A 25170-nucleotide genomic window follows, 5' to 3' on the forward strand; every position below is an offset into this window, starting at 1 on the left:
AATTCTGAATGATAGCTTTGCTGGATAAAGTAATCTTGGTTGTAGGTTCTTGGTATTCATCACTTTGAATATTTCCTGCCACTCCCTTCTGGCCTGCAAAGTTTCTGTTGAGAAATCAGCTGACAGTCCTATGGGTACTCCCTTGTAGGTAATTGACTGTCTTTCTCTTGCTGCTTTTAAGATTCTCTCTTTGTCTTTTGCTCTTGGCATTTTAATGATGATGTGTCTTGGTGTGGTCCTTTTTGGATTCCTTTTGTTTGGGGTTCTCTGCGCTTCCTGGACTTGTAAGTCTATTTCTTTCACCTGGTAGGGGAAGTTTTCTCTCATTATTTCTTCAAATAGGTTTTCAATATCTTGCTCTCTCTCTTCTTTTGGCACGCCTATAATTCGGATGTTGGTACGCTTGAAGCTGTCCCAGAGGCTCCTTACACTATCTTCGTATTTTTGGATTCTTTTTTCATTTTGCTTTTCCAGTTGGGTGTTTTTTGCTTCTTCGTATTTCAAATCATTGACTTGATTCTTGCGATCCTATGGTCTGCTGTTGGGAGCCTGTATAATATTCTTTATTTCAGTCAGTGTATGCTTAATTTCTAGTTGGTCCTTTATCACAACCTCGAGGACCTCACTAGATTTCTTGAGGGTCTCATTAAGTTTATCGGCGGTTTCTAGAAAATTCTTGAAAAACCTTAAAAGTGTGATTTTGAACTCTATATCCAGTAGTTTGCTTTCCTCCATTTCTGTCATTTGTGTCCTGTTTCTTTGTCTCCGCATTTTTTATGCTTTGCTAAGTAGATAGAGTGGCTTTCTGTGCTAGGTGTCCTATAGGGCCCAGTGGCTCAGCCTCCCCAATTACCTGAGGTAGACACTCTTGGTGCACCCCCTTGTGGGCTTTGTGCACAGTCTTGTTGTAGTTAAGCCTTGATTGTTGTAGGTAACACTGGGAGGAATTGACCTCCAGGCCAATTGGCTGTGAGAATCAGCTGTGTCTATGGTGGGAGAACTTCTGTGCTGAAGACACCCTTATAGGGCAAGACTTTCTTCAGTGGGGCTTTGGCACTCACTGAGTCTGCCCCCTGAGTGTGTCCCTTATGGATCTGAGGAGTTGTAACTGGATGGTCCCACTCTGACCACTGGGTACACTGGCTCTTGGATCTAAAGATCTAGATTGGCTAGGTGCCAATCTAGCCTCTGCCTGAGGCTACCCAGCAGAAGCCAGCTGTAAAGCAATGCAAGTTGCCCTGGGGCCTTGGGCCAACTGAAGTTTGTTAAGTAATTTTCAGATTACAAAGGGCTGGGGTGGAGCAAGCAGTTATGGCTGCTCTCAGTCCTGCCCTCAGAGGCCCCGGCAATCGCTGTGAGTGCCTCCGAGAGAAAGCTGCCCTCGAGTTCCGACCTATGCCAGACAGTCCTGTTTCTCCCGTATGAGTCTGGGTCCCCAGAGACTAGCCCGGAACTGGAGCTCAGAGCTTCAGACTCCCTCCTGATTGAAAAAGACAATCGTGTCCTCAGCTGCCAGCCCTCTCTGCATGCGCCTCCGCACCTTTGTATTTTACTTCCACACCGCACCTCCTCTGAGTCTCGATATGCTTTTCTCTTTCCTTCTAGTTGTAGAATTTCCACTCAGCCAGCCTTCCTGTGGTTCTGGATGATGTCCGTTCCGTCTTTTAGTTGTATTCTTGAAGTGGTTGTGCGAGGCAGCAATCTCTGGTGTTTACCTATGCCGCCATCTTGGTTTCTCCTGATTGGATTGTTTATCTTCCTTTTGTTAGGTTGTATGAGTTACCTATAAATTTTTGAGATTAAACTCTTATCAGATATAACATTGGCAAATATGTTCTCCCATGCAGTGGGCTTTCTTGTTGTTTTGTTGATGGGTTTTTTTTTTTCTGTCCTAAGAGATGTATTGGTAAAGATATTGCTACGACATATGTCTGATATTGTGAATGCATTTTTAATTCATTATGCCATTCTGTATTTTCCAAAACTTCTACTTGACCATGTGTTACTTTATATATAGTTATAATAAGCACTAGTCATAAAGAAGCATATGTTTTTAAGGAGAATTGAGAAAAAACTCAAAAACAAGGAAGAAAGTAAGATTTTCCCACTATCAAAGCTTTCTTACAGTGTGTCTCCCTATTTCAATTCAGTTCACGTGACAAAATGATAACATGTTAACAACCCCCTCACCTTAATGGTTTTATTATTTTTAGTTCTTTTTCAAAAATTAAATTTTTGAGGTGACATTGCTCCACATGAACATATAGGTTCAGGTGTGGGTTTCTATGTTACAAGATCTATATGTTATACCATGTGCCCACCACCCAAAGTCAAATCTTCTCCTGTCACCATATATTAGGACCCCCTTTCCCCACCTGCTCACCTTAATGTTTTCCTGGGGGCTTTAGAGAAGTTGTACTTCAGGCAAAGGCATGGGCTGGAATTTCAGACACCACAGGGAGATATTTTAAGGCAGGTATGTCTCAAATTAGATTCTGAGCATGGATAGACCCCTGATCCAGGTTGCAGGCCTGTGTTCTGGTTCACCTGGGCATAGGGCCACCTTCCCCTCTGGTGGGAAAGGGAGCACCCTGCATGGCCCATAAGTGCTATCTACCTCTGAGGGTTATTTCTAGCACCTCTCCGTGCATATACCTTTTCTTTTTCTTTTTTTTAAAATCCTCACCTGAGGATTTTCTTTTCCATTGATTTTTAGAGAGGAATGAGGGAAAGAGAGAAAGAGAAACATCGATGTGAGAAAGATACATTAACTGGTTGCTTCCCGTAGGGGCCAGGGTTCAAACCTGCAACCCAGGTACACGCTCTTGACTGGGAATCGAACCTGCAACCCTCCAGTGTGCAAGTCGATGCTCTAACCACTGAGTCATGCCAGCCAGGGCCATATATCTTTTCTTTTGCAGATCTGCATTTTATTTTATTATATACTTGACATATTTACTTATGAACAAGTAGTACATTTGCAAAGTACAAATCAAAAACATACGAAAGGGCATAAGAAGAAAATCTCTCTCCCATCCCATTCCCTGGCCCCCACTTCTCCCCGCTGGGAGGCAAACTGTGTTGACAGTTTCTGGTGATTTCTTCCAGACACATTTCTATGCTTTTTAGAATTCATGATTTTATTCATACTATGATCTAACTTTGTATGCTTCTTTTTTTTCTCTTAACATTATGTAGTAACTAGAGGCCCAATGCATGAAATTCATGCAAGAGTAGGCCTTCCAGGCTGTGTAATTACTACGGAGCTGAGGCAGCTGCATCTCCTAAAATGCCGATTACCTCGGTTCAGATCAGCGGAAAACCAAAGAGGAGGAGAAGGAGGACAAGCCTATCCGAGCTTTGGATGAGGGTGACATTGCCTTGCTGAAAACTTATGGACAGAGCATTTACTCTAGGCAGATCAAGCAGGTTGAAGATGACATTCAACAACTTCTCAAGAAAATTAATGAGCTCACTGGTTTTAAAGAGTCTGACACTGGCCTGGCCCCACCAGCACTCTGGGATTTGGCTGAAGATTAGCAAACACTCCAGAGTGAACAGCCTTTGCAGGTTGCGAGATGTACAAAGATAATCAATGCTGATTCGGGGACCCAAAGTACATTATCAACGGGAAGCAGTTTGCCAAGTTTGTGGTGGACCTCAGCGATCAGGTAGCACCTACTGACATTGAAGAAGGGCTGAGAGTTGGTGTGGACAGAAATAAGTATCAGATTCACATTCCACTGCCTCCTAAGATTGACCCAACAGTTACCGTGATGCAGGTAGAGGCAAAACCTGATGTCACACACAGTGATGTGGGTGGCTGTAAGCAACAGATGGAGAAACTTCGAGAAGTAGCTGAAACCCCTCTACTTCATCCAGAGAGGTTTGTTAACCTTGGCATTAAGCCTCCCAAAGGCGTGCTGCTCTTTGGTCCACCGGGTACAGGCAAGACACTCTGTGCTCGGGCAGTTGCTAACAGGACTGATGCTTGCTTCATTTGAGTTATTGGATCTGAACTTGTACAAAAATATGTCGGTGAGGGGGCACGAATGATTCGAGAGCTCTTTGAAATGGCCAGAACCAAAAAAAACCTGCCTTGTCTTCTTTGATGAAATTGATGCTATTGGAGGGGCTCGTTTTGATGGTGCTGGAGGTGACAATGAAGTACAGAGAACGATGTTGGAGTTGATCAACCAGCTGGATGGTTTGGATCCTCGAGGCAACATTAAAGTACTGCTGGCCACTAACAGACCTGACACTTTGGATCCAGCACTGATGAGGCCAGGGAGACTGGACAGGAAGATTGAATTTAGCTTACCTGATCTAGAGGGTCGGACTCATGTTTTTAAAATCCATGCGCGTTCAATGAGTGTTGAAAGAGATATCAGATTTGAATTGTTAGCATGACTGTGTCCAAATAGCACTGGTGCTGAGATTAGAAGTGTCTGCACAGAAGCTGGTATGTTTGCCATCAGACCCTGGCGAAAAATAGCTGCTGAGAAGGATTTCTTGGAAGCTGTAAATAAGGTCATTAAGTCCTATGCCAAATTCAGTGCTACTCCCCGCTACATGGCATACAACTGAGCCCTGAGCTTTCATGAAAACACTTCTTTAATTGGAATCCTAAGCTTATATAGATTTGTTAATAACCATTTCACACACAAAATAAATGGTTTTAAAATGTTAAAAAAAAAAAAAAAGAGTAGGCCTTCCTTCCCCCAGCTGCCAGCACCAGCTTCCCTCGCAGAGGGAGGCCCCGCCCTGCCCACCCGCTGCAGTCCGCTGGTCAGTGGCCTGGGCCTCCCTCTGTGGGCGATCATGAGGTGATGGCCAGCCCCTGACCAATCGCCTCGCACCCACCTTGGCTGGCCTGGCAGCAGTGGGTGTCATAGCGTGGTCCCGGATGGTCATTCCGCTGTTTGGCAGTTCAGTCGATTTGCATGTTACGCTTTTTATCATATAGGATGTTAAGAGCGTCCTGTAAAGACAGTAAAATGTTTTCCTAACGTTAGTAAATACTCTTCCTAAACATTCGTAATGACTGCAAACATGCCATCGGAGGGAGATGAGCCATTGGCTTGTCCTAACTGCTTAACCATTAGTGTTTTCCCCCCATGAGTCCCCTGACTCTGTCCAAACGAAACTATCTGCCTGGGTTCAGCCAGGAATTGTGTTTGTTTTAGATCCCATTGGCTGTTGGCTCCCTGGGGGCCTGGGGCCCTGGAGTCAGGACGAGGCCCAGGGCACAACCCAGAGGGCTAGGCGGGTGTTTTGCTGGCCTTCAGGGGCCGGCTGTGTGGTCCCTGCCAGCGGAGGAGATATATTTAGCCGGGTCAGATGCCTCACTGTGTCATGACCCTGGAGGACTGTGCTGTTGGTAAACAAACCAGAATGGCTTGGCTTCAGCCTTCCTTCCTCCTCCCTCTCCTGGCTTGCGGGCCGGACAGAGGCCGTGAGCGGCAGGAGAAGGCACTGACCACAGAGGAGCCACCTGTGAGGCCCCAGCCCAGGCAGATTCTGAAGCAGCCTCCTCTCGCTGCCCCAAGGTGGTCTTCTGTCATCCGCCCAGCGCCCCCCCTCCCCCCCCCGCCCCCCCCCTCCCCCCGCCCCAGCCGCCTTTCTTTGTTCACGCTCCCCAGCATGGAAGAGCCTAGGCAGCCCGGGGTACTCCCTTCCTCCTCTGCCTCCTCCCCTTCCCTTTCTCCCTCCACCCCAGTCAATCCGATTTGATCTCAGTGCTCTGCTCATTGAGAGGAGTTCATTCATGTAGTCATTCATCCAAGTCAACTCATTTATCCACTTATTTGTTTAGCAAATATTTTCTTAGGGCCTGGGCTAAGCCAGGCTCTGCGCTGAGTGCCAAGGGCCTGCAGTGGACAGGGAGGTGCCCTGGTGAGGTTAGAGATATTCGAGTAACTAATCAGTGTTGGTGAAAAACAATAGTGTGGAATAATCATAACCAGCACTCACATCGAGCTTTGAAGTGTACAGAGGGTTTTTCACCAATAGCACATCTAATCCCAAGAATCTGAGAGGCAGCTAAGATGATCAGTCCTGCTTTAAAGACGAAGAGATTGCAGACCAGAGACATTAAACAGACATTAAATAGACATTAAATAGGTCAGAGTCCTGACCAAGGACTCCCAGGGCACATGGAGCTCCGGCTTCAAACGCAGTCCCTCTGACCCCCAAGCCCACGGCCCTCCTGGAAAAGAGGAACCACTGGGATTGGGTGGGAACTGATTCTTGGTGAAGCTCATGTTACATTTGAGGCCCGGAGAGAGGAGAAGTGCCCGGAGCTTAAAACAGACACTGTGGCCCAGTGGTTGAGCATCGACCCAGGACCCAAGAGGCCACTGGTTTGATTCCCGGTCAGGGCACATGCCTGGGTTGTGAGCTCGATCCCCCGTGGTGGGTGTGCAGGAGGCAGCCGATCGATGATGTTTCTCTCTCATCCTTGTTTCTCTCTCCCACCCTCTCCTGCCTCTCTAAAAAAGAAATAAAAACATATTTAAAAAACAAAAACAGAGACTGGACCCTCTGGATCTCAGCCCAGTGCTCTTTCTTTGCAACTAAACCGCAGTTCAATGTCCTGACCGGGTTAAGAGGCCCTGGAAGATCTGGGGTGGGGGTGTCATGGTAAGTCTGGCTCCTCTGCACGCCCTCCCCTACTCCCCACTGCTGCATAGGCCCTCATGGGGGAGAAAGCCCCCATCCTTCCCTCTCTAGTGCCTTCTTCTTGCTGAGTGAGTGGACTTTCATTCTAGCAGCACAGGGCTATCAAAGCTGCAAAGCACAGGTGTCAGAGACGTGTGGCAGGCCCCCAAGTTGGGCCTTGGTGGCCTGGGGGACTTCCTGGAGGAGGTGACATCTCAGCTGAGCCCTGAAATCTAAGTGACAAGTTATCTAGGCTGGGCTGGCAGGGCAGAAACTTTTAGGATGAGGGAATAAAGGGTGCAAGACAAGGCAAGAATGTGTCCTGCACATCGCAGGCAGCCGTAGGCTTCTGTCAGGTCAGCTCCCGTGTGTTCGCTGTAAATCATGCCTCTCGGGCTCAAGTGGCGTGTGAGCAGGAACTGGGTCTCCCTTCCTGTGGAAACCCCCCTGGGCGAGAGCCTCCTCCTGTGGACAGATGACTCAGGCTCTCCACAGGAGCCGCTTGTCATCAGCTTTTACCCCGACACACGCAAGGACTCACCACCTCTCCCAGCCAGAGCCTCCGCCTGTCAGACACTCCCCATCCCCTGCCACCTCCTGACTGGGCACAGGGGTGACGAGGCCCCGGAAGGGCTGTGCCTGGCTGGAGGCTTTGACTGTAGTGGGTGGGGGATGAGAGGAGCCAAAGGTGGATATGTTACTGTTCCCTCCTCCCCCACCCCCACCCCATCACCAACACCCTCCAGCTTAGTGCCAGAGTGGGGAGGACTAGCAGGGGTGCGGACCCGCCCCCTATGTGCCAAAAGGCCTTTCCTCTGTGTGTGTTTAGGCCTGGCCTCTCTCAGACTGAGGGCGAGAGAGGGGGCCGGTGCTGCCCCCGGGAGGTGCCCACTGGGGCTGCCCGTGCTGGTGGTCTGCCCGTGCCCCCGCGGCCCCGGTCCCACATTGCTGGGCTGTGTGCATCAACATCCAGATTGACTATTAGTCCGGGAAGGCAGCTGGGCATTCTCCCTGGGCTGTGGGTGAAATCTTCCCGGGTCCGAGACATGGCGATCCGAAGAGTGACTCATTGAACCCCACTTCCCATAGGTCCCCTGCGCTCCTGCGGGGCCCTGCGCTGTGCTACGTGCTGGGACACACACAGCTCCTGCCCTTGGCGGGAGGGAAGGTCGGTTTAGTGGGGACAGATTTGCAAGTACGATGTGCTCAGCACAAAACAGGGGGGGGGGGGGGGGCGGGGTGAGAGGTGGGGCCGGCCAGCGGGGGGCGGGGCATCCGCAGGTCTGCAGGCGGGGTGCCGCGCTGGGTGCCGAGGGTGGAAGTGCTTGGGCAAAGTTGGGGGGAGAGGGGGAAGCAAGGGGAGCAAAGGCTTGGTGGCCAAAAGTAGCTTGAGGTGGGAGGAGACAGCAGGCAGCGTGGGGTGGGGTGGGGGGCTGGGGGGGGCGTGGCGAGAGTCTGGACAGAGAGCAGGGGGCCAGGCCAGCCGCCGCTCATCCTGGGCCCCAGTTGCTGCTGTCAGAGGTGGTCAGTGTGGGTTCCGGCCGGAGCTGCACTGTCCATTGCAATGACTCTCAAGGGAGGGCACAGAGCTGGGGGAGGAGGATCGATCGGAGGCCGTGACAACCACCCGAGAAGGAGGGAGTGTGAAGGTGGTGGTGAGAGGCTGGGCGTGGAGGTGTGAGGTGTGACAAAGAAGGCTGGGCCCCTGGCAACGCTTGGGGGAGGGGAGCGCTCGGCCTGGGGCCCACCATCTGCTGGGTCGGGGGCCCAGGGAGGGGCCGGATCCAGAACTGAGCCAAGGAAGGGACTGAAGGGCCAAGTCGGGGAGAGTGAAGTGGGGAGTTTCTGGACTGAAAAGCAGACACGGGGTGGGGGGATCGGGGGAGGGGGGGAGAGGTGAGGAGGGAAGGGCCAGAGAGTAGTTCTGTGGCTGAGCCCCAGGATGTGTCCACCTTTCCCTCAGCCCGAGGAAAGCCTGGGGCAGGGGGCAGGGGGCAGGGGTGAAGGCAGGGGGCTGGGGACTCTTCCAGGGCAACAAGGGAGTAGCAGAGGAGAGTGGCTGCTGGGCTGGGGGTGAGGGTGCAGATATAGGGTAAGGAGGACAGAGGACAGGGCTGGTCAGGGGCTTCGGTCAACCCCCTGACAACTGCCCGATAAAGCAACCTGCTCCGTCCCAGTTTCTACAGCCACCATGCAACTGACTGTCCAGACCTGGACGCTTTTGAGAATGAACGTGATAATGACTCCAGGACAACAGGAGCACACCAGGCCTGTGCTGGGCACACTGGGGCATGTGGTCCCCCCAGCCACGCCCGGGAGCTGGCCCTGTGCGCTGCCCGTGGCCCTCAGGGACACTCTCCCTGTGACCACTGCCTCCCTAACCTGTCCTTGGGCACTGAAGTGCGACAGCCTGGAGCACCCAACCCTCCTCAGAGCCAGGCCTGGAGAGGGGAGGTCTCCTTCTTTCTGGGTCCATCCCCCCACCCCTCTCCTTTCTGATGACTGACATGGCTGCTACCACTGTCTTCAGGGCAGGACAGCCCCCAGAGGTCTGTGCTCCTTCCTGGGGGCCATGGGGGCAACCTGGAGAATCCTTAGGAGCCTGCCAGCCTCCAGGGTGCATGGAGGCCAGAGTGTTCACCCCATGTCCCCCTGTACTGTCCATGCCCCTCAACAAAACTCTGGGGTCTCCTGTCTTCTCCCTCCTGCTCGCCCCTCATTTGCCTGGGGCTGCCAGATGTCCCCACATTCCAGGGTTCTGGCTCAGTTCAGCCCTCCCAGCACCTGCCTGGAATGTTACAGCGGGCGGCCCGGCCTTGCAGCCATCAGCCACCTTTCCCTGCCTCAAGCTCAGCCTCCTTAAACCCAGGCCTGAGCACAAGGTCTGCTCAGCAGACAAAACAAAAAGAACAAAAACAAAGACCCCTCCGTGGGAGGAAAACACTACCACAGAGCTCACCTTCCCTACAAGATCAAGTTACAACTTCCTCCACAAACGGACTCCCCCAAACACAGCTACTTGACAAACTCTGTGTCGCTCCCTCTTTACTGGAGCCAACCCCACACCTGGAATGCCCGTCTGCCTGGTGGATTCCCGAGCTTCTCTCAGCTACTCTTATCCCAGGCCAGGCGGGAGGTGATTCTGCGGTGGCCCGTCTCCCACAGCCGGAGGCCCAGGGCCCTGGGGCCTTGGTAGACTCAATAAACAGGGATTGAATCGGCTGACTTTCCCTGCTCACTTGCGCTTCTCCAGAAGGATGCCCTCAAGGAGGGACGGGATGGTTTCGGGGGGGTCTCTGCTACCACTGAAACTCCCTGATGCTGCAGCCTAAGGTCCAGCACCCACCCTTGAATTCCTCCAAGTAAGAAAGAAAATAAACAAAAAATTTTTAATAATCCTACACCAGAAGTCCTCAAAAATGGCCCAGGAACCCCTGAGGATCCCCAAAACCTTCTCAGGAGGTCTGTGAGGGCAAAAGCATTTTTGTAATAATGCTAGGAGGTTGCTTGTCTTTTTACTGTAATTTCCCCTTTTTTGTAATAATGGTAGGAGGTAGCTTGTTTTTTTACTGTAATTTCCTCATGAGCATTCAGTGGCGTTTTGCAGAGCTATTTATGTGGATTTGCAAATGACTGAGTGCCGAAGAGATGAGAATCCAGCTGCTTCCATTGTCAGACATTAAAAAGTTATAACATTGCCACTCTTTTCAGTAAATTTGTTTGTTTTGGAATATAGAATCCTTTTTCTTTTAAAATATATTAATGTGTAATAGATTTATAAAATATATTTTTATTGATTACAGAGAGGAAGAAAGAGGGTGAGGGAGACAGAAACATCAATGATGAGAGAGAATCACTGATCGGCTGCCTCCTGCATGCCCCACACTGGGGATCAAGCCCACAACCTAGGCATGTGCCCTGACCAGGAATCTAACCGTGACCTCCTGGTTCATAGATTGACACTCAACCACTGAGCCATGCTGGCCAGGCTGTTCTTTTTTATTTTTAATTTAATAAGTACATTTTAAACTTCTCAACTTCTAATACACTACATCTTGTCAATAGCTATATCTCACATAAACAATGTTTTTAGGGTCCTCAATAATATTTAATTTGTAAAGGGGTCCTGAGACCACTACACCCTCCATGACCCTTCTGCTTCTCTCTCTTGTTAGTAGGCAAATTTCTTTTTTAAAATATATTTTTATTGATTTCATAGAGGAAGGGAGAGGGTGAGAGAGATAGAAGCATCAATGATGAGAGAGAATCATTGATTGGCTGCCTCCTGCACACCCCAAACTAGGTATTGAGCCCACAACCCGGGAATCGAACCGTGACCTCCTGGTTCAGTGATGGCGAACCTTTTGAGCTCGGCATGTTAGCATTTTGAAAAACCCTAACTTAACTCTGGTGCCGTGCCACATATAGAAATTTTTTGATATTTGCAACCATAGTAAAACAAAGACTTATATTTTTGGTATTTATTTTATATATTTAAATGCCATTTAACAAAGAAAAATCAACCAAAAAAATGAGTTCATGTGTCACCTCCGACACACGTGTCGTAGGTTCGCCATCACTGTCCTGATGGTTCATAGGTCAATGCTCAACCACTGAGCCACACTGGCCAGGCCAGGCCAATTTCTTGAGCTGTCCACGTCTCCTCCCATTGGCTCCTCAGCCCTGTCTTGGGATTCTCACCACTGTTCCTGAAATTGCTCTCACTGAGGCTACTGGGGACCCCCAGCATTTCATCCAATGACACTCCCGCGCTGATTGTCCCTGGCATCTTGACACATGTCCCTGGCCCCCTGATTCTCCTCCACATCTCCATCTGCTGTTCTCAACTGTTGTTGCTTCACTCAGGTCACCAGGGCTGGGGGCCTCGGGGCTGGGCCAGGTCCTGTTCTCTTTTCTCTCCACTCCCGGGGCTTCTCGCACCATCTGAATGTGCGTGGCTTCAAACCTCTAACTCCAGTCCGAGTCCTAGACCCATATGTTCAGCTGCCTCCTAAATATTTATGTGGGTGACACTGCCCCACACCGGCACCCCCAGTTCAACCACTCTAACACGGGGCAGATCTCCACTCCGCCCTTTCCAACTCTGAACTCTGGCCCTCTCTTTTCTCCCTCACTCTCATCACCCGAGTCCTGGCGACCTCACCCCTTAACCTGCTCTCAAATCCACCCTCCTGTCCATGCCACACCTCAGCTCAGGCCACCTTCACCTCTCTCTGTCCTCCCTTTGGCCTTCTTCCTCCAAACCGACACAGCAGCTGCTGTTCCTTCGTTTTTTGTTGTTGTTAATTCTCAGATTTTCCCATTGATTTTTAGAGAGAATGGGTGGGAGGGAGGGGGAGACAGAGAGAAACATCAATTGGTTGAGACACATCGATTGGTTGCCTCCTGCATACTCCCCAGCTGCAACCACAGTATGTACCCTTGACCAGAACCGAACCCAGGACCCTTCAGTCCTTGGGCCAACACTCTACCCACTGAGCCACACTGGCTAGGGTGCCTGCGTTCCTTCTTAAGCGGTCTCTTCCCTGCCCAGAACCCACAGACGGCAGAAAGCCAACTCCACAGTGAGACATGCCAGTAAGCCAGGACAAGTGGAAGAGCGAAACTAAGACAAACAGTTAAACACGCAGTTTGCAGCCGTCTGGTAAGTCCTGTCTTCTGTGACCACTGACTTAAGAGTAAATAGTCTGTACTTCTCACCAACCCGAGAGTAAATAGCTTAGAGCACCCCGCTCAGGGAGATAGATAGCGGAAGCCCAATTAATGCCATTTGCCAACCACCCTCAAGGACAGATGAACCTAAAGGAATACGAAGCAGCCCAGCTTATGCTCATTTCTCCACCTGGCCCTCTCCTGTTACCCTAGCCCAGCGGTCGGCAAACTCATTAGTCAACAGAGCCAAATATCAACAGTACAACGATTGAAATTTCTTTTGAGAGCCAAATTTTTTAAACTTAAACTATATAGGTAGGTACATTGTTATTAATTTAATAAGGGTGCTCCTAAGGCTTAGGAAGAGCCACACTCAAGGGGCCAAAGAGCCGCATGTGGCTCGCGAGCCGCAGTTTGCCGACCACGGCCCTAGGCCCTTCCTTGTATCACTGTCCTCAGTTTTAATACAAGTCCTCTAAAAATCACCTGACAAGTGTTGTGAAACCCTTCCTGCACCACACCACTGGGCGCCCGAGGCAGACCTGCTTGGGGCCAGGTCCTCCTAAGGTAACAGCACAGCTCACCAGCCTGGCTAGCAGGATGCGGGTGCGGCCCTGCCCCCTGTCCAGCCCCATGTTCCCTTGGCCACGCCACCCTGTCCCAGCTGATCTGACCTTGCTTCCCTCTCTAGCACAGGCTGTTCCCTGCCTCTGGTCACGGAAGACCCTTCTCAGGCTCAGGGCTCAGACCTATCGTTCCCTCCCCCGGGATGTCTTCCTAAGCTGAGCACCCTAGTCCCCTCCCCCCATCACAGCCCATTTCACGCTGAACAGTCACCATTCAGTTTCCAGGCTCTGAGTTCCTTGAGGAGGAGGATTTCTTCACTACTGTACCACACACGCGCACACACACACACGCGCGCGCGCACACACACACACACACACACACACACATACTAGCTCAGTGCCTGTCCTGTAGCAGCTTAGTAAATACTTGCTAAATGCACAGGTTGAAGAATTCAAACCACGTATAGCTGCCACGCAGTCCTCCCCACCCCCATTTGGCACAGAGTAAGGCTCTGCTCTGAGTACCCAGACTGGCGCCTGGTCCTGCGGGGCACAGGAGGGCCCGGAGGCCGACGCCCAGGGCTCCCGCCTCCTCCTGTTGTGAAGCCCTGACTGAGCTCCCAGGAGCGCCTGACTGGACTCCACACTTTCCCCATCAGTGGCCAAGACGTGAGGCTGCCAACACCTGGCCCACTCCCCAGGCACAACACTGCCCAACGTGGTTGGCGCTGACCCTGCTGGGGACACCCAGACACTCCAGACCAGCCACAGGAGCAGCAGCAACACAGACAGACGCTCAGCGTCCCCGTGTGAACTAGTGCTCAGGAGGCCGACCACCTTCCTGGAGGCCCCTGGGCCAGTGAGGGAAGGGGCTGGGTTGGAGCCAGCTCTTCTTTTTTTGGAGCCAAGCTCTTCTGATGTTAAAGCCATCACCTGGGCCCTGCACCCATTCTGCAGTCCAGGAGCAGAGGCTGAGCCCACTGAGGGGCCATTCCCAGTTGAGGAGCCCAGGATCAGGCCGGGATGTTGGGACCCGGGTTTGTGTTTGGCAGTCAGGGTGGGGAGTCGTAGCCGGGGTCAGGCATGGGTGAATAAGCAGTAGCCCCGAGGGTGCCCCAGCAACTCATTCCATTGTGGGAGAGTCCTGGCAGGTCAGGGTAAGAGAGAAGGTACAACCCATACCCCAGAGGAGGCAACAGTGAGCCCCTGGACCTCAGAAGTCAAAGGGCCACCGGGTCCTCCAGGCCACAGGTCTTCACTGTCAGCATTAGCCCAGGCCCTACCTAACCCATAGCAGGAAGCCAGAGATCAAGCCTCACTATTAGGAAGAGGCGGCAGCTGTCCCGGGAGAAAGGCCTGGTCTGAGCTTCAAGTCTCCCAGAGCCTCCTTGGGGCAGGAGACACAGGGCACCAGTGGCAAGAACACTGCTCACGGGGCTGCCCAGGCCAGCCCCACAGGCTGAGTTCTGCAGGACTCCGTGTTCTTGGTGTGCACTAAGACCTGAATGGTGCCCGCGCGGGTGTAACCTGGCAGCTGGGAGGAAGAGATGGGAGACAAAGAGGGAGCCCCTTCCCTTCTTTATAAGGCATCCAGGGCTTCACCACCTCCCTCACCCCAACGCCCATCTGAAGAACCACATTCCAGCACAGCACAGGCAATAAGACATCAGTTTATGGGTAATAGTAAGGGACAGATGGGATGGCACCGAGGCCTAGTGATCAATTTCCCAGGAATAAACAGACAGACAGATAGGACTGCACAGACAGACATACAGGACAGGAGAACAAAGCCAAGTGGGTGAGAGATCCAGGCCCAGCTCCAGCAGCTATGCCTGGGCTCCAGATCTAGCTTTGCCCTGGGGACCTGGGGGATGAACAAGGCTGAAAGGGGCCTCAGTTCCTTCAGAGCCCCATCCCCTCACTCCCTCCTGTCCCTTACTAGCAGGTGGTATTTCTGGGTCCAGGGAATGGTTTGGGGATTAGGGAGTTACAGGGGGAGGGGGAGGTCTGGATGGTGCGGGGTTAGCAGCAGCACTGAGGGGAATCAGGGACGGGACACCGCTCAGCAGGGCCCATGTGTCCAGGGCAGGCCCCCCACTCTGCCCATCACACCAACATGGTGCAATAAATAGTTTCAAGTAGTAAGTCACTGTCAGGCAGGAGAGAGCTGGAGACTGATGGACAGGCAGCGGCTCGGGGAGAGGAGCCCTCGCTGCCCACTGAGTCCCCTGAGTGGGCTCCAGCTGTACCAAGTCTGTCTGTGTGCACAGGCGCGGGCACCTGGCCCCCATGTCCACGTGGGCACTCCCTGCAGGGCTCAGCCCCTCACACCAGTCCCAACGTCTGCTTGGTGGGGCAGAAGCAGGGCAGCATGGTGCCCACAGCGTCCACGATGGCTGCCAGGTGCTCATCCTGTGCCTGGGGCCCACAGAGCTGCATGAAGTCTGCCAGGCGCAGCAAGTACTCAAGGTTGTGGCCGGCGAAGCCCTGGCAGGCCAGGATCTGTGTAGCAATGGCCTCCTCCGGTGCAGGGCCCAAGTACCCAGGGTTCTGTGGGGTGGCCACATAGGCCAGTGCCTTGAGTGGTTGGTCAGGGGTATCTTGGGGGTAGAAGGTGACCTCCTTGGTATCATAGCCACCGAGCTCTGCTTCCCGCACGTGCAGATACTTCAGAGCCTCGCTCACCTGTTCATCTCGCACCTGGTATGCCACGCCCCAAGTGCAGCCCTAGGAGGAAACAGGACATAGGGGTCAGTCACGACAGCTCCTCTCGGGTCCCACCCCAGGGCTCTGCTCTCTAAGGGAGGTGGGAGGAGGGCTGCTGAGCCATCCAGTAGCAATATCTGCACCAAGCTGTCCTCCCTTTTCTTAACCAGATTAACAGGGTATCACCTGTAGGCTTGTCAGGAATGTGCGTTTCAGGCTTTAACAGGAAATCCTGGCGAGAAGCACGGAACCAGACCACCCTTTCCTTCTGTCAGAAGGACATCTAACCTAATCTGCAGCCAAGGACTCACAGACTGTCTGTTGGCACCCCTCCATGCTTGGCCCCAGGGGCCCTGTCTTCACTCGGGCACTTACCTCATGGTCTTCGAGAAGGGTCACCACTCGGCCAGGCTAGGAAGGAAGAACAGATTTCAAAAGAGACAAGTTAGAAAGCTCTGCCATCCGTGCCAGAGGACTTCCCAACTCTGCCAGCACAGGCCTCAGAGAGCCCACTCACCCAGGGGAGAGTGGAGGGAGTGATGCATGGATGCAAGAGAAAGAGACACCTGGCAGGGCCCCAGGCGATCATCAGAACTACTCATCAACAACACAGGATCACAGACTCCAGGCATCACACCGCGATCCACTGGGCACACAAATTTAAGCCACAAACCCCCGGGCATAGGGTTTACCTATTTCCCCCATCGGCCAGGAGTCCGTCTGCCCACAGAGCCCTGGGCACGCCGGCGCCCCCTCTCCTGCCCGACCCCATCCCTCTCCCCGGGGCATGGCTGAATGCTCACCATCTTGTCGCTGCCCCGATGGAAGGTGTCTCCCTGCCAGAACCGGCGGCTGTAGCCGCGCACGAAGCCCACGCGGCTGTCGCTATAGGCGAAGTCGGGCCTCCACACCAGGGAGCCGTACCCGAAAATCCACAGCGCCCGGGGCTCGCCATCGTCCCGCGGGGGCTGCGCGGGCGGGGAGGCGGGCGGCGAGGCGGGCGCGGTGTCCTGGGCTGCGGATGCCTGCTTCATGGTGCCGGGCACAGGGACGGGCCCGGGCGTCCTCCGGGCAGGTCTCCGGCGCGGGCACGGAAGGACCGACGGACGCGCGCACCTGGCCTGGCACCGCTGAGTCGCTCCAGCTGCGCAGCCCCGGGCCAAGGCCCTTTTTAAACCCTCCGCTGGGCAGGCACCGCCCTCCGCCGCCAGCTGCCGCGGTGATTGGGGCGGGGCCAACCCCATTTTGGGCCAATGACCTGTGGATGTTGCTGGCCGCTTAACCGCTCCGCCCTGCGAGTGGGTCACTGGGCGGCCGGCCCCCGCCCCATCGCGCCCGCTGATTGGTTCGGCTCCTTCTCTGCCGCAGCCCTGTCAGGAGTGATGCAACGGCGAGGGAGGTTTCCCCAGCCTGGCATGCAGCAAGGGCGCCTCGGATTGCGTCAGGCGGCGGGTCGAGAGCCGGGGCACCGGCCGTCTCCCCGGCAACCTCTCCACGGCCTGGGCCCTTCATGAACCCTGGCGGGCGGGTCCCAAGAGGGTGTCTCCCCCCGAGTCCTGCCGACGCACGCGGCCGAGCTCTGCTACCCGAGGCAGCGCGGACTCACCAGGGCCGGTGCAGGGCACGGCCCGAAGGAGCGCTCTGGGCGGCATCCATGCCTGTCCCTGGGGCTCCGCCTGGGAGCGCGCACTCGGGAGACGCCGTCGGAGGCCCTTTCCGCATTCTGCGCAGGTGTTTCACGCGGTAGGCCCGCGTGAGCAAATGGAGAAACTGAGTCACGGGGCTGACCAGGGGTTCTGCAGAGGCTGAATCAGCCGGGCGCCCAGAGCGTGCGGCCTCACGTGAGGGCTACGCCTCGAGGAAGGAGGGGGACCCCTGAGCCCGCGGAGATGGGGGAAGAGCCAGAGTTCTCGGAACTGCCCTGGTCACTTTGGCGTTGTTGGCCCGACAGCAGAAGGCCTGTCCTTCACAGGAGAGTGCTGACAAGGCCTGGGGCGAGCCCTCTGGCAGGGGAAGCGGACAGTATTGCTTCTCATTCTAATCTAGTTAGGTACTACACAAAAAATTGTCTGCACACTTGAAGTAATCATTCCAAAGGCGTGTAAGATACAGTCTCCAGTAGGGATGTCGCACTCTAGTGTGTATAGCATGAAGCTAGTTCTTTTAAAACAAGACAAGTTATACATTAATGTTTGTAAAAAACAAAAAAACAAAAACCCTGCCAGAATATACCTAAACTGTTAGTAGAGCTTGTCATCAGCGGAGGACTTTTAATATTAAATGTAAACATTTATGGAAAAGTTTGGGTTTTTACAAGAAGCATGAATTACTTATCCAGTTGGAAAAAATTACAGGCAAAATGGTTTTTTCTTTCCTTTCTCTTTCCCTCCATTCTTCATATTCACTCTCTCCTCTGCTGTCTATGCTGTCCCCTTTAGAAGCTGCTAGCTTCTTAGGGAGACTACCTCCTCGCCCCACCCCCACCCCCACCCCCACCTACCCACTTTGGGTTACTGGTCCCAGCACTTTGCTGGAAGGATCTGAATAGGCACAAACAACCCTTTGAAAAAGCAGCTTGGTGATACGAATCAAGAATCATAAAATGTCCCTGCCCTTTGACCCAATGCTTCCACTCCAGGAAATTATTCAAAATATGGGGAAAGCCATATGCCTGAAGATTTTTCAAAGCATTGTTATTAATTATAGCAAAAACAAAAGAAGAAAACTACTTAAATATCTAAAAATAGCTAAATGCTTAAGTAAATTATGGTCAATTCACATGGTAGAGAAATACACAAACACACAAAACAAGTATCCAACAATAGATTATTAGTTACATAGATTTGATATAAACAAAAATAAATCTGTGCAGTCACTAGAAACCATTACTTAATATAACTCCTTAAATGTAAAAAGTCTGTATATGTTTCTTTGCTTAGAAAAAAATCTGGAAGGACACATAAACATGGTCAATGATTATGTCTGAGCAGTAGGACTATGTGAGATTTGTACTTTCTTTTTATTCTTGTTATTATTTTTTTAATCTTTACTGTTGAAAGTATTACATATGTCCTCCTTTTTCCCCCATTGCCCCCCCCCCCCCCCCCCCCGCCCAGCTATACTTTCTTTTTATACTAGTTCAGATTGTCTGGGATTTTTTTTAAAAAGAAAACAAAAGCCACTTCTATTTAGAAAAAAAAGTTAAAAATAAAAATCCATTATGAAAATAACATACTAATAATGCCTATGATTGCATAATAAGGCAAAAATGCAAAATATGACTATCACATGCACTGTTATTAAAACTATTAAAACAGCCGAAACCGGTTTGGCTCAGTGGATGGAGCGTCGGCTTGCGGACTGAAAGGTCCCAGGTTCGATTCCGGTCAAGGGCATGTACCTGGGTTGCAGGCACATCCCCAGTGGGAGATGTGCAGGAGGCAGCTGATCGATGTTTCTCTCTCATCGATGATTCTAACTCTCTATCTCTCTCTCTTCCTCTCTGTAAAAAATCAATAAAATATAAAAAATAAATAAAATAAAACTATTAAAACAACAGGAATAAGATGCATGAGGAAAAAATGGGGCACCGTTGCTAATGATGAATGTGTTGTGATACTGGGATTATGGGCAATTCTTTTTTCTATTTTCCAAGGCCCAGTGTACGTTTTACTAATGAAAGTGTTCCTTTGAAAGAAGTGTAATTAGCCCTAGCCAGTTTGGCTCAGTGGATGGAGTGTTGACCCGAAGACTGAAGGTTCCAAGGTTCAATTCCGGTCAAGGGCATGTACCTCGGTTGGGGCTCATGTAGGAGGCAACCAATGTGTCTCTCCCACATTGATGTTTCTCTCTCTCTCTCTCTTTCTCTCTCTCTCTCTCTCTCTCCCTCCCTCCCTCCCTCCCTTTCACTCTCTCTAAAAACTCAATATAAAAAATATCCTTGGGTGAGGATTAAGAAAAGAAGAAGTATAATTAATGGTTTTCTGGTAGCTAAGGGGCAGATAGCATAGCAGAATCACCTGGGAAACATATTCAAGATGCCCATTCTGAGAACCCCTCCCACCAGGACCAAGGCCCCAGGTTTTAATAACTCCTTTAGTGAGCTCCTACTCCAGGCAGAGTTGGCACTCCCTCCTCTGTGTTTCCACACCCCCTTACCTCACTTTTGTTTATATTTTTGTTCCCTCCACTTCATGCTTATAACAAAAATAATCCTTTATCTCAAGTTTACCTTGAGCTAGACAGTTAGCTAAATGCTTTTACATCTATTCTAATTACGAACTTCACTACTTTGTGAGATGAATATAATTTCACAGATGGGCAAACTGGGGCACAGAAGAGTTGGGTAATCTACCTGTGGTGACGCCGCACGTGGTGGAACCTGGGACTGAAGACAGAGTCCAAACCCAGAGCCTCCTTGCTGATAAGCATTTGACATTCTGCCTCCCAGGAACCTGAGCTCCCTTAGGGCAGACTTCACCTTTGAAGGCCCAGGGGAATCAACACAGTGCTGGCTCTTGGAGTTTTTCCCACAAAAGTAGGTAGAAGGGAAGCTCTTACTTTGAAAAGGCCAGGGCAGCCTGGGGTTTAGAGAGGAGGAATCCTGTAAGAGACAGTTTCAACCTTGACCTTCTCAAAATAGGAATCCCCACAAAACTTGGCCTGGGGTCTCGGCCACCTTCCCAGGCACATGTGTTGTTCCCATTCCTGGCGTATTCCTTCCAACATCAGTTTCTTTTCCTCCAGTGGGACACTCCTCTGCAGTAAACCACCCGCTCAGCTAGTTCCTCTTTAACATCTGCAGCAACCATTCCATCTTTTCTCCCAAAATCCCCTCAGGAAGGGGCTGCAGAGGTCATGCCCACAGAAGCTCCAGCTCATGAAAGATGATGAGAGAGCCCCACCTTCACCTTGAAGAGTCCCACGTGATGTGCACGTGGTGGCTTCCTTTTTGGGCCTTTCCCAAATTAATCTTTCCTTATTGTTCCCCTTCAGGCAGTCATTTCTCATTTCCTTATGATCTCTTCTCACTTCTCATTCCAGTCACTGCAGTCAACTCCCGGTGTTACCTGAAACAAAGGAAGGGAGTGTGTTAGGAGCCAGGGGATCCTGCTAATTTATGCTAAATGATAAAATTGCTTTATAAAGCTGCTGATTCCAGAAGGTAAAAAACCTCTCAGCCCAGCTTGCCCAGATTTGAGCCTTGCTCCACCACTGACCATCGGGATGACCCTCAACTGTGAAATGGGGAATAATAGCACCTACTTTGTAGGTGCTGATGAGGTTTATAATGCCCTAACCATCACCTGCTGTATGGGAGCACTCAATACATGCCAGCTCCTTATTATTTTTATTTTAGCCTTTTCACTTTCTATTTTATTTAGAGCAGAGCCACATATCAGAAACCACCCAGCCAGCAGCTTAGTATGTCCATTGCTATAAGGGAGGGTGAAATTATCAGAAGAGTTTATATTGTAGTTACTAGATACTTAAAGACAACAACTAGAACACCCAGTACAAGTCAGACATTCACCACAGGAAGCTACTGCAGCAACCTGTAGAGAAAACATCCCTGCATCCCAAACAGTGGGTCCCAACATATAAAGGTTCCAGTATGTGACTTTCTTCCCAAAATGAATGGAACAATCTTATATCATAAAGAGGTGATGCGCAAATTGACCATCACTCCAACACACAAAATGGCCACAACAGGATGGCCGGCAGGGGAGGGCAGTGGGGAGTGAGCAGGCCTGCAGGGGAGGGCAATTGGGAGTGAGCAGGCCTGCAGGGGAGGGCAGTTAGGGGCAACCAGGCTGGCAGGGGAGGAAAGTTAGGGGTGACTGGGCCAGCAGGGCAGGGCAGTTGGGGCCTACCAGGCCTTCAGGGGAGAACAGGGGCGACCAGGCCTGCAGGGGAGGGCAGTTAGGGGTGACCAGGAGGGAAGTAGGGGGCAATTGGGCCAGCAGGGGAGCAGTTAGGCATCAATCAGGCTGGCAGGGGAGTGGTTAGGGGGTGATCAGGCTGGCAAGCAGAAGCAGTTAGGGGCAATCAGGCAGGCAGGCAGGCGAACGGTTGGGAGCCAGCAGTCCTGGATTGTGAGAGGGATGTCCAACTGCCCATTTAGGCCCAATCCCAGTGGGATTGGGCCTAAACAGGCAGTGGGATATCCTTCGAGGGGTCCCAGATTGGAGAGGGTGCAGGCTGGGCTGAGGGACACACAACCCTCCCTGCATGAATTTCGTGCACCGGGCCTCTAGTTCTATATATTAGCAATAGGTGTCCCAACTCCTACTGGCAAGATGTAAAGGTTCACCCTACATGGGTTACTCCATTGCGGGCTTCAGAGCAGTTGGAGTGGTGAGAAGCGCATCTCCAGGTCCTGTCCATTTCACCTCCAGTTGGCTCATTGTCCTTATTTTGCTCATGTCTATCTGACTGTCTACCATATCCCCCTCAAGTATCTTGGCTCTGAATTCTTTAGAGAAAAGGGGTGTTGGGTCTCTTCTGTGGCTGCTTCAAGCTGAGGAGTGAGGAAGTTTTCTTTCAGAGCCAAGAGATCCTTGTTCTGTATCAGAGGGACGATGAGGCCTGGGTATCGGAGGAGGTGGCAGTGATGTCTAGAGATGGTATGCTCTGAGTACGAGTAGGGCTTGTAACTAGTGGAGACAAACTGTGTTATAGATTTTAGTGTTATTGCAGTAAAAGCTAGAGATAAATTCAGGATCTAGTTTAAGTCACGGGTGAAAAATAAAGCTTTGAGTCTAATATTCACCACTTTGTGTTACAGAGTTTACTGAAACACAATTCCCCCCTAAAATCACCCTCATTTTTATTAAAGATCCAAATTAAGACCAATTTATTTACTTTATTAAGACTAGTTTCAATTTGGCCTGATTGTTTGCATGAACACAATAAGAATAGCAATTGGTCATATCGGCTTTTTAAAAAAAATCTGCTTTGCTGGAATTTCATGATTGAGCGTTAATTAGCCCCTTAGGACAAAGAAGCTGAGCCACGAGGGGCCTTGTTCCTTAGGATGACTGATCATCTTTATGCCCAAGGAACATCACAGAGTTCGAACCAAAAGAGTCCATCTCACAGCCATGGCACTGGACTACAATGACGATCTCCACCTGTGGAGCCCTGCTGACTATATTGCTTTAACCATTTTCGTTATGCTGGTAATGGTAGGCTCCCTTACTGTAGAAGTGGCCTGGCTGGCTTGTAGCATGATAAAAGCCCTAAATGCCACTTCCAGGGCTATACACGGGATAAATCAAGAGCTAAGCCAGGTCAGGGAGGCAGTTGTAGAGAATCGGGCAGCAATAGATTATTTCTGGTTGTGGCATAACCACAATGAGAAATTTAAAGGAATGTGCTGTTTTCATCTTTTTGACAATTCTCAATTGATAGAAAACAACATTCAACAAATTAGGGAAACCGTCTCCCAAGAGCCTGCATTCACTATATTCCATCCCTGGGAACTGCTTTCTCCACTTTTGTTTCTGATTTTATTTATTTGGGCTCTCTCTCTTTGTTTCTTGATGAGTCCAGCTAATGGTTCATCAATTTTATTTATATCTTTTCAAAGAACCAGCTCTTGGTTTCACTGATTTTATTTGCATTTTTTTGTTTTAGTCTCTATATCATTTATTTATAATCTTATCTTTATTTCTGTCCTAGTTACTCTGGGCTTTTCTTGTTCTCTTTATAGTTCTTTAAGTTGTAGGGTTAAATAGTTTATTGTTAATTTTTCTTTTCTTTTTTTTTTCTGAGGATGGCATGTAGTGCTATGAACTTCCCTCTTAGGACTGCTTTGGCTGTGTCCCAGAGATTTTGGGTTGTTGTGTGTTCATTTTCATTTGTTTCCAGGAAGTTTTTGATTTCTTTCTTGATCTCATTGATAACCCACTCATCGGGTAATAACATGCTATTTAGCCTCTATGTGTTTGAATGTTTTGGGGTGTTTTTACTGTAGTTGATTTCTAATTTCATTCCACTGTGATCTGAGAAGATGCTTGATATGATTTCAATCTTCTTGAACTTGTAGAGACTTCTTTTGTGTCCACATGTTTGATAACATGTGGTCTGTCTTTGTGAATGATCCATGTGCACTTGACAAGAATGTATATTCTGCAGCTTTGGGGTGAAATGTTCTATAAATGCCAATTAAATCCGTCTGATCCAGTGTATCTTTTAGAGTCACTGTTTCTATTTTAAGTTTTTGTCTGGAAGATCTATGCAGTGAATCAGTGGGGTGTTAAAGTTCCCTACTATGACTGTATTGTAGATTTTCTTCCTTAAAGTCCTTTAGAAGTTTTTAAATATATTTAGGTGCTCCAATGTTGGGTGCATATATATTTACCAGGGTTATATCCTCTTGTTGGGTTGATCCCTTTAGTATTATGTAGTGACCTTTGTTGTCTCTTATGATGGTCTTCATTTTTAAAAATATATATTTTATTGATTTTTTACAGAGAGGAAGGGAGAGGGATAGAGAGCCAGAAACATCGATGAGAGAGAAACACCGATCAGCTGCCTCCCGCACACCACCCACTGGGGATTTGCCCGCAACCAAGGCACATACCTCTGACCAGAATTGAACCTGGGACTCCCCAGTCCACAGACCAATGCTCTATCCACTGAGCCAAACCAGTTAGGGCGATGGTCTTCATTTTGAAGTCTATTTTGTTGGATATGAGTATTGCTACTCCGGCTTTTTATTCTTTTCCATTTGCATGGAAATTTTTTTTCCATCTCTTTATTCTCATCCTTTGTATGTCTTTGTTCTGAGGTGGGTCTCTTCTAGACAGCATATAGTTGGGTCATGCTTTTGTATCCATTTAGCTACCCTACACCTTTGATTGGAGCATTTAATCCATTTACCTTTAGGGTTATTATTGATAGGTACTTATTTGTTGCCATTTTAATTCTGTATGCCTAGGTTTCTCTCTCTGTTTCTTCTTCTCATTACAGTAGTCCCTTTAGCATTTCTTGTAATGCTGGCTTGGTGGTGATGTACTCCTTTAGCCTTTTTTTTTTTTTTTTTTGTCTGGGAAGCTTTTTATTTGACCGTCTATTTTGAATGATAACTTTGCTGGATATACTAATCTTGGTTTCAGATCCTTGCTTTCCATTACCTTGAGTACTTCATGCCATTCCCTTCTGGCCTGTAGAGCTTCTGATGAGTAATCAGGTATAAGCTTTATGGGAGCTCCTTTGTAGGTAACAGTTGCTTTTCTCTTGCTGCCTTTAAAATTCTCTCTTTGTCTTTAATTTTTGGCATTTTAATTATGATGTGTCTGGGTGTGGGTCTGTTTGGGTTCATCTTACTTGGGGTTCTCTGTGCCTCCTGAACTTATGTGACTTTTTCCTTTACCAGATTAAGGAAGTTTTCTGCCATTATTTCTTTAAACACATTCTCTATCCCTTTCTCCCTTTCTGCATCTTCTGGCACACCTGCTATTCGAATATTGTTATGTTTCACGTTGTCCCACAGCTCTCTTAAGCTGTCCTCCTGCTTTTTAATTGTTGGGTTTTTTTCTTTTTGGTTCTCTGATTGAGT

General features: G+C 50.1%; 1 protein-coding gene and 1 pseudogene across 2 annotated transcripts; one reads left to right on the top strand and one right to left on the bottom strand.

Moving 5' to 3' along the window:
- Positions 1 to 3288: 3288 nt before the first annotated feature.
- Positions 3289 to 4734, top strand: LOC308520133 (26S proteasome regulatory subunit 7-like; annotated as a pseudogene). Its single transcript has one exon. The product of its transcript is annotated as a 26S proteasome regulatory subunit 7-like (transcript).
- A 9819-nt stretch (positions 4735 to 14553) lies between these two features.
- On the bottom strand, positions 14554 to 16694 carry CHAC1 (ChaC glutathione specific gamma-glutamylcyclotransferase 1). The gene is made up of 3 exons (XM_081106585.1): positions 16409 to 16694; positions 15981 to 16016; positions 14554 to 15626 (listed from the first exon to the last, which is right to left on the bottom strand). The coding sequence occupies exons 1-3, from the start codon at positions 16637 to 16639 to the stop codon at positions 15225 to 15227; spliced, it is 669 nt and encodes a 222-aa protein (XP_080962711.1). The 5' UTR covers positions 16640 to 16694; the 3' UTR covers positions 14554 to 15224.
- Between the last annotated feature and the right edge of the window lie 8476 nt (positions 16695 to 25170).

This window comes from Myotis nattereri (assembly GCF_964212035.1).
Source record: "Myotis nattereri genome assembly, chromosome: 1".
In the NCBI taxonomy this organism is placed as follows: domain Eukaryota; kingdom Metazoa; phylum Chordata; class Mammalia; order Chiroptera; family Vespertilionidae; genus Myotis; species Myotis nattereri.

Excerpts from the sequence above, each read along its gene's own strand:
- CHAC1 (XM_081106585.1), bottom strand. The coding sequence starts at position 16,639 with ATGAAGCAGGCATCCGCAGCCCAGGACACCGCGCCCGCCTCGCCGCCC. Across the intron at positions 16,017-16,408 it reads ATCGGGGCAGCGACAAGATG|CCTGGCCGAGTGGTGACCCT; the intron begins GTGAGCATTCAG and ends CTTCCTTCCTAG. Across the intron at positions 15,627-15,980 it reads CCCTTCTCGAAGACCATGAG|GGCTGCACTTGGGGCGTGGC; the intron begins GTAAGTGCCCGA and ends GTTTCCTCCTAG.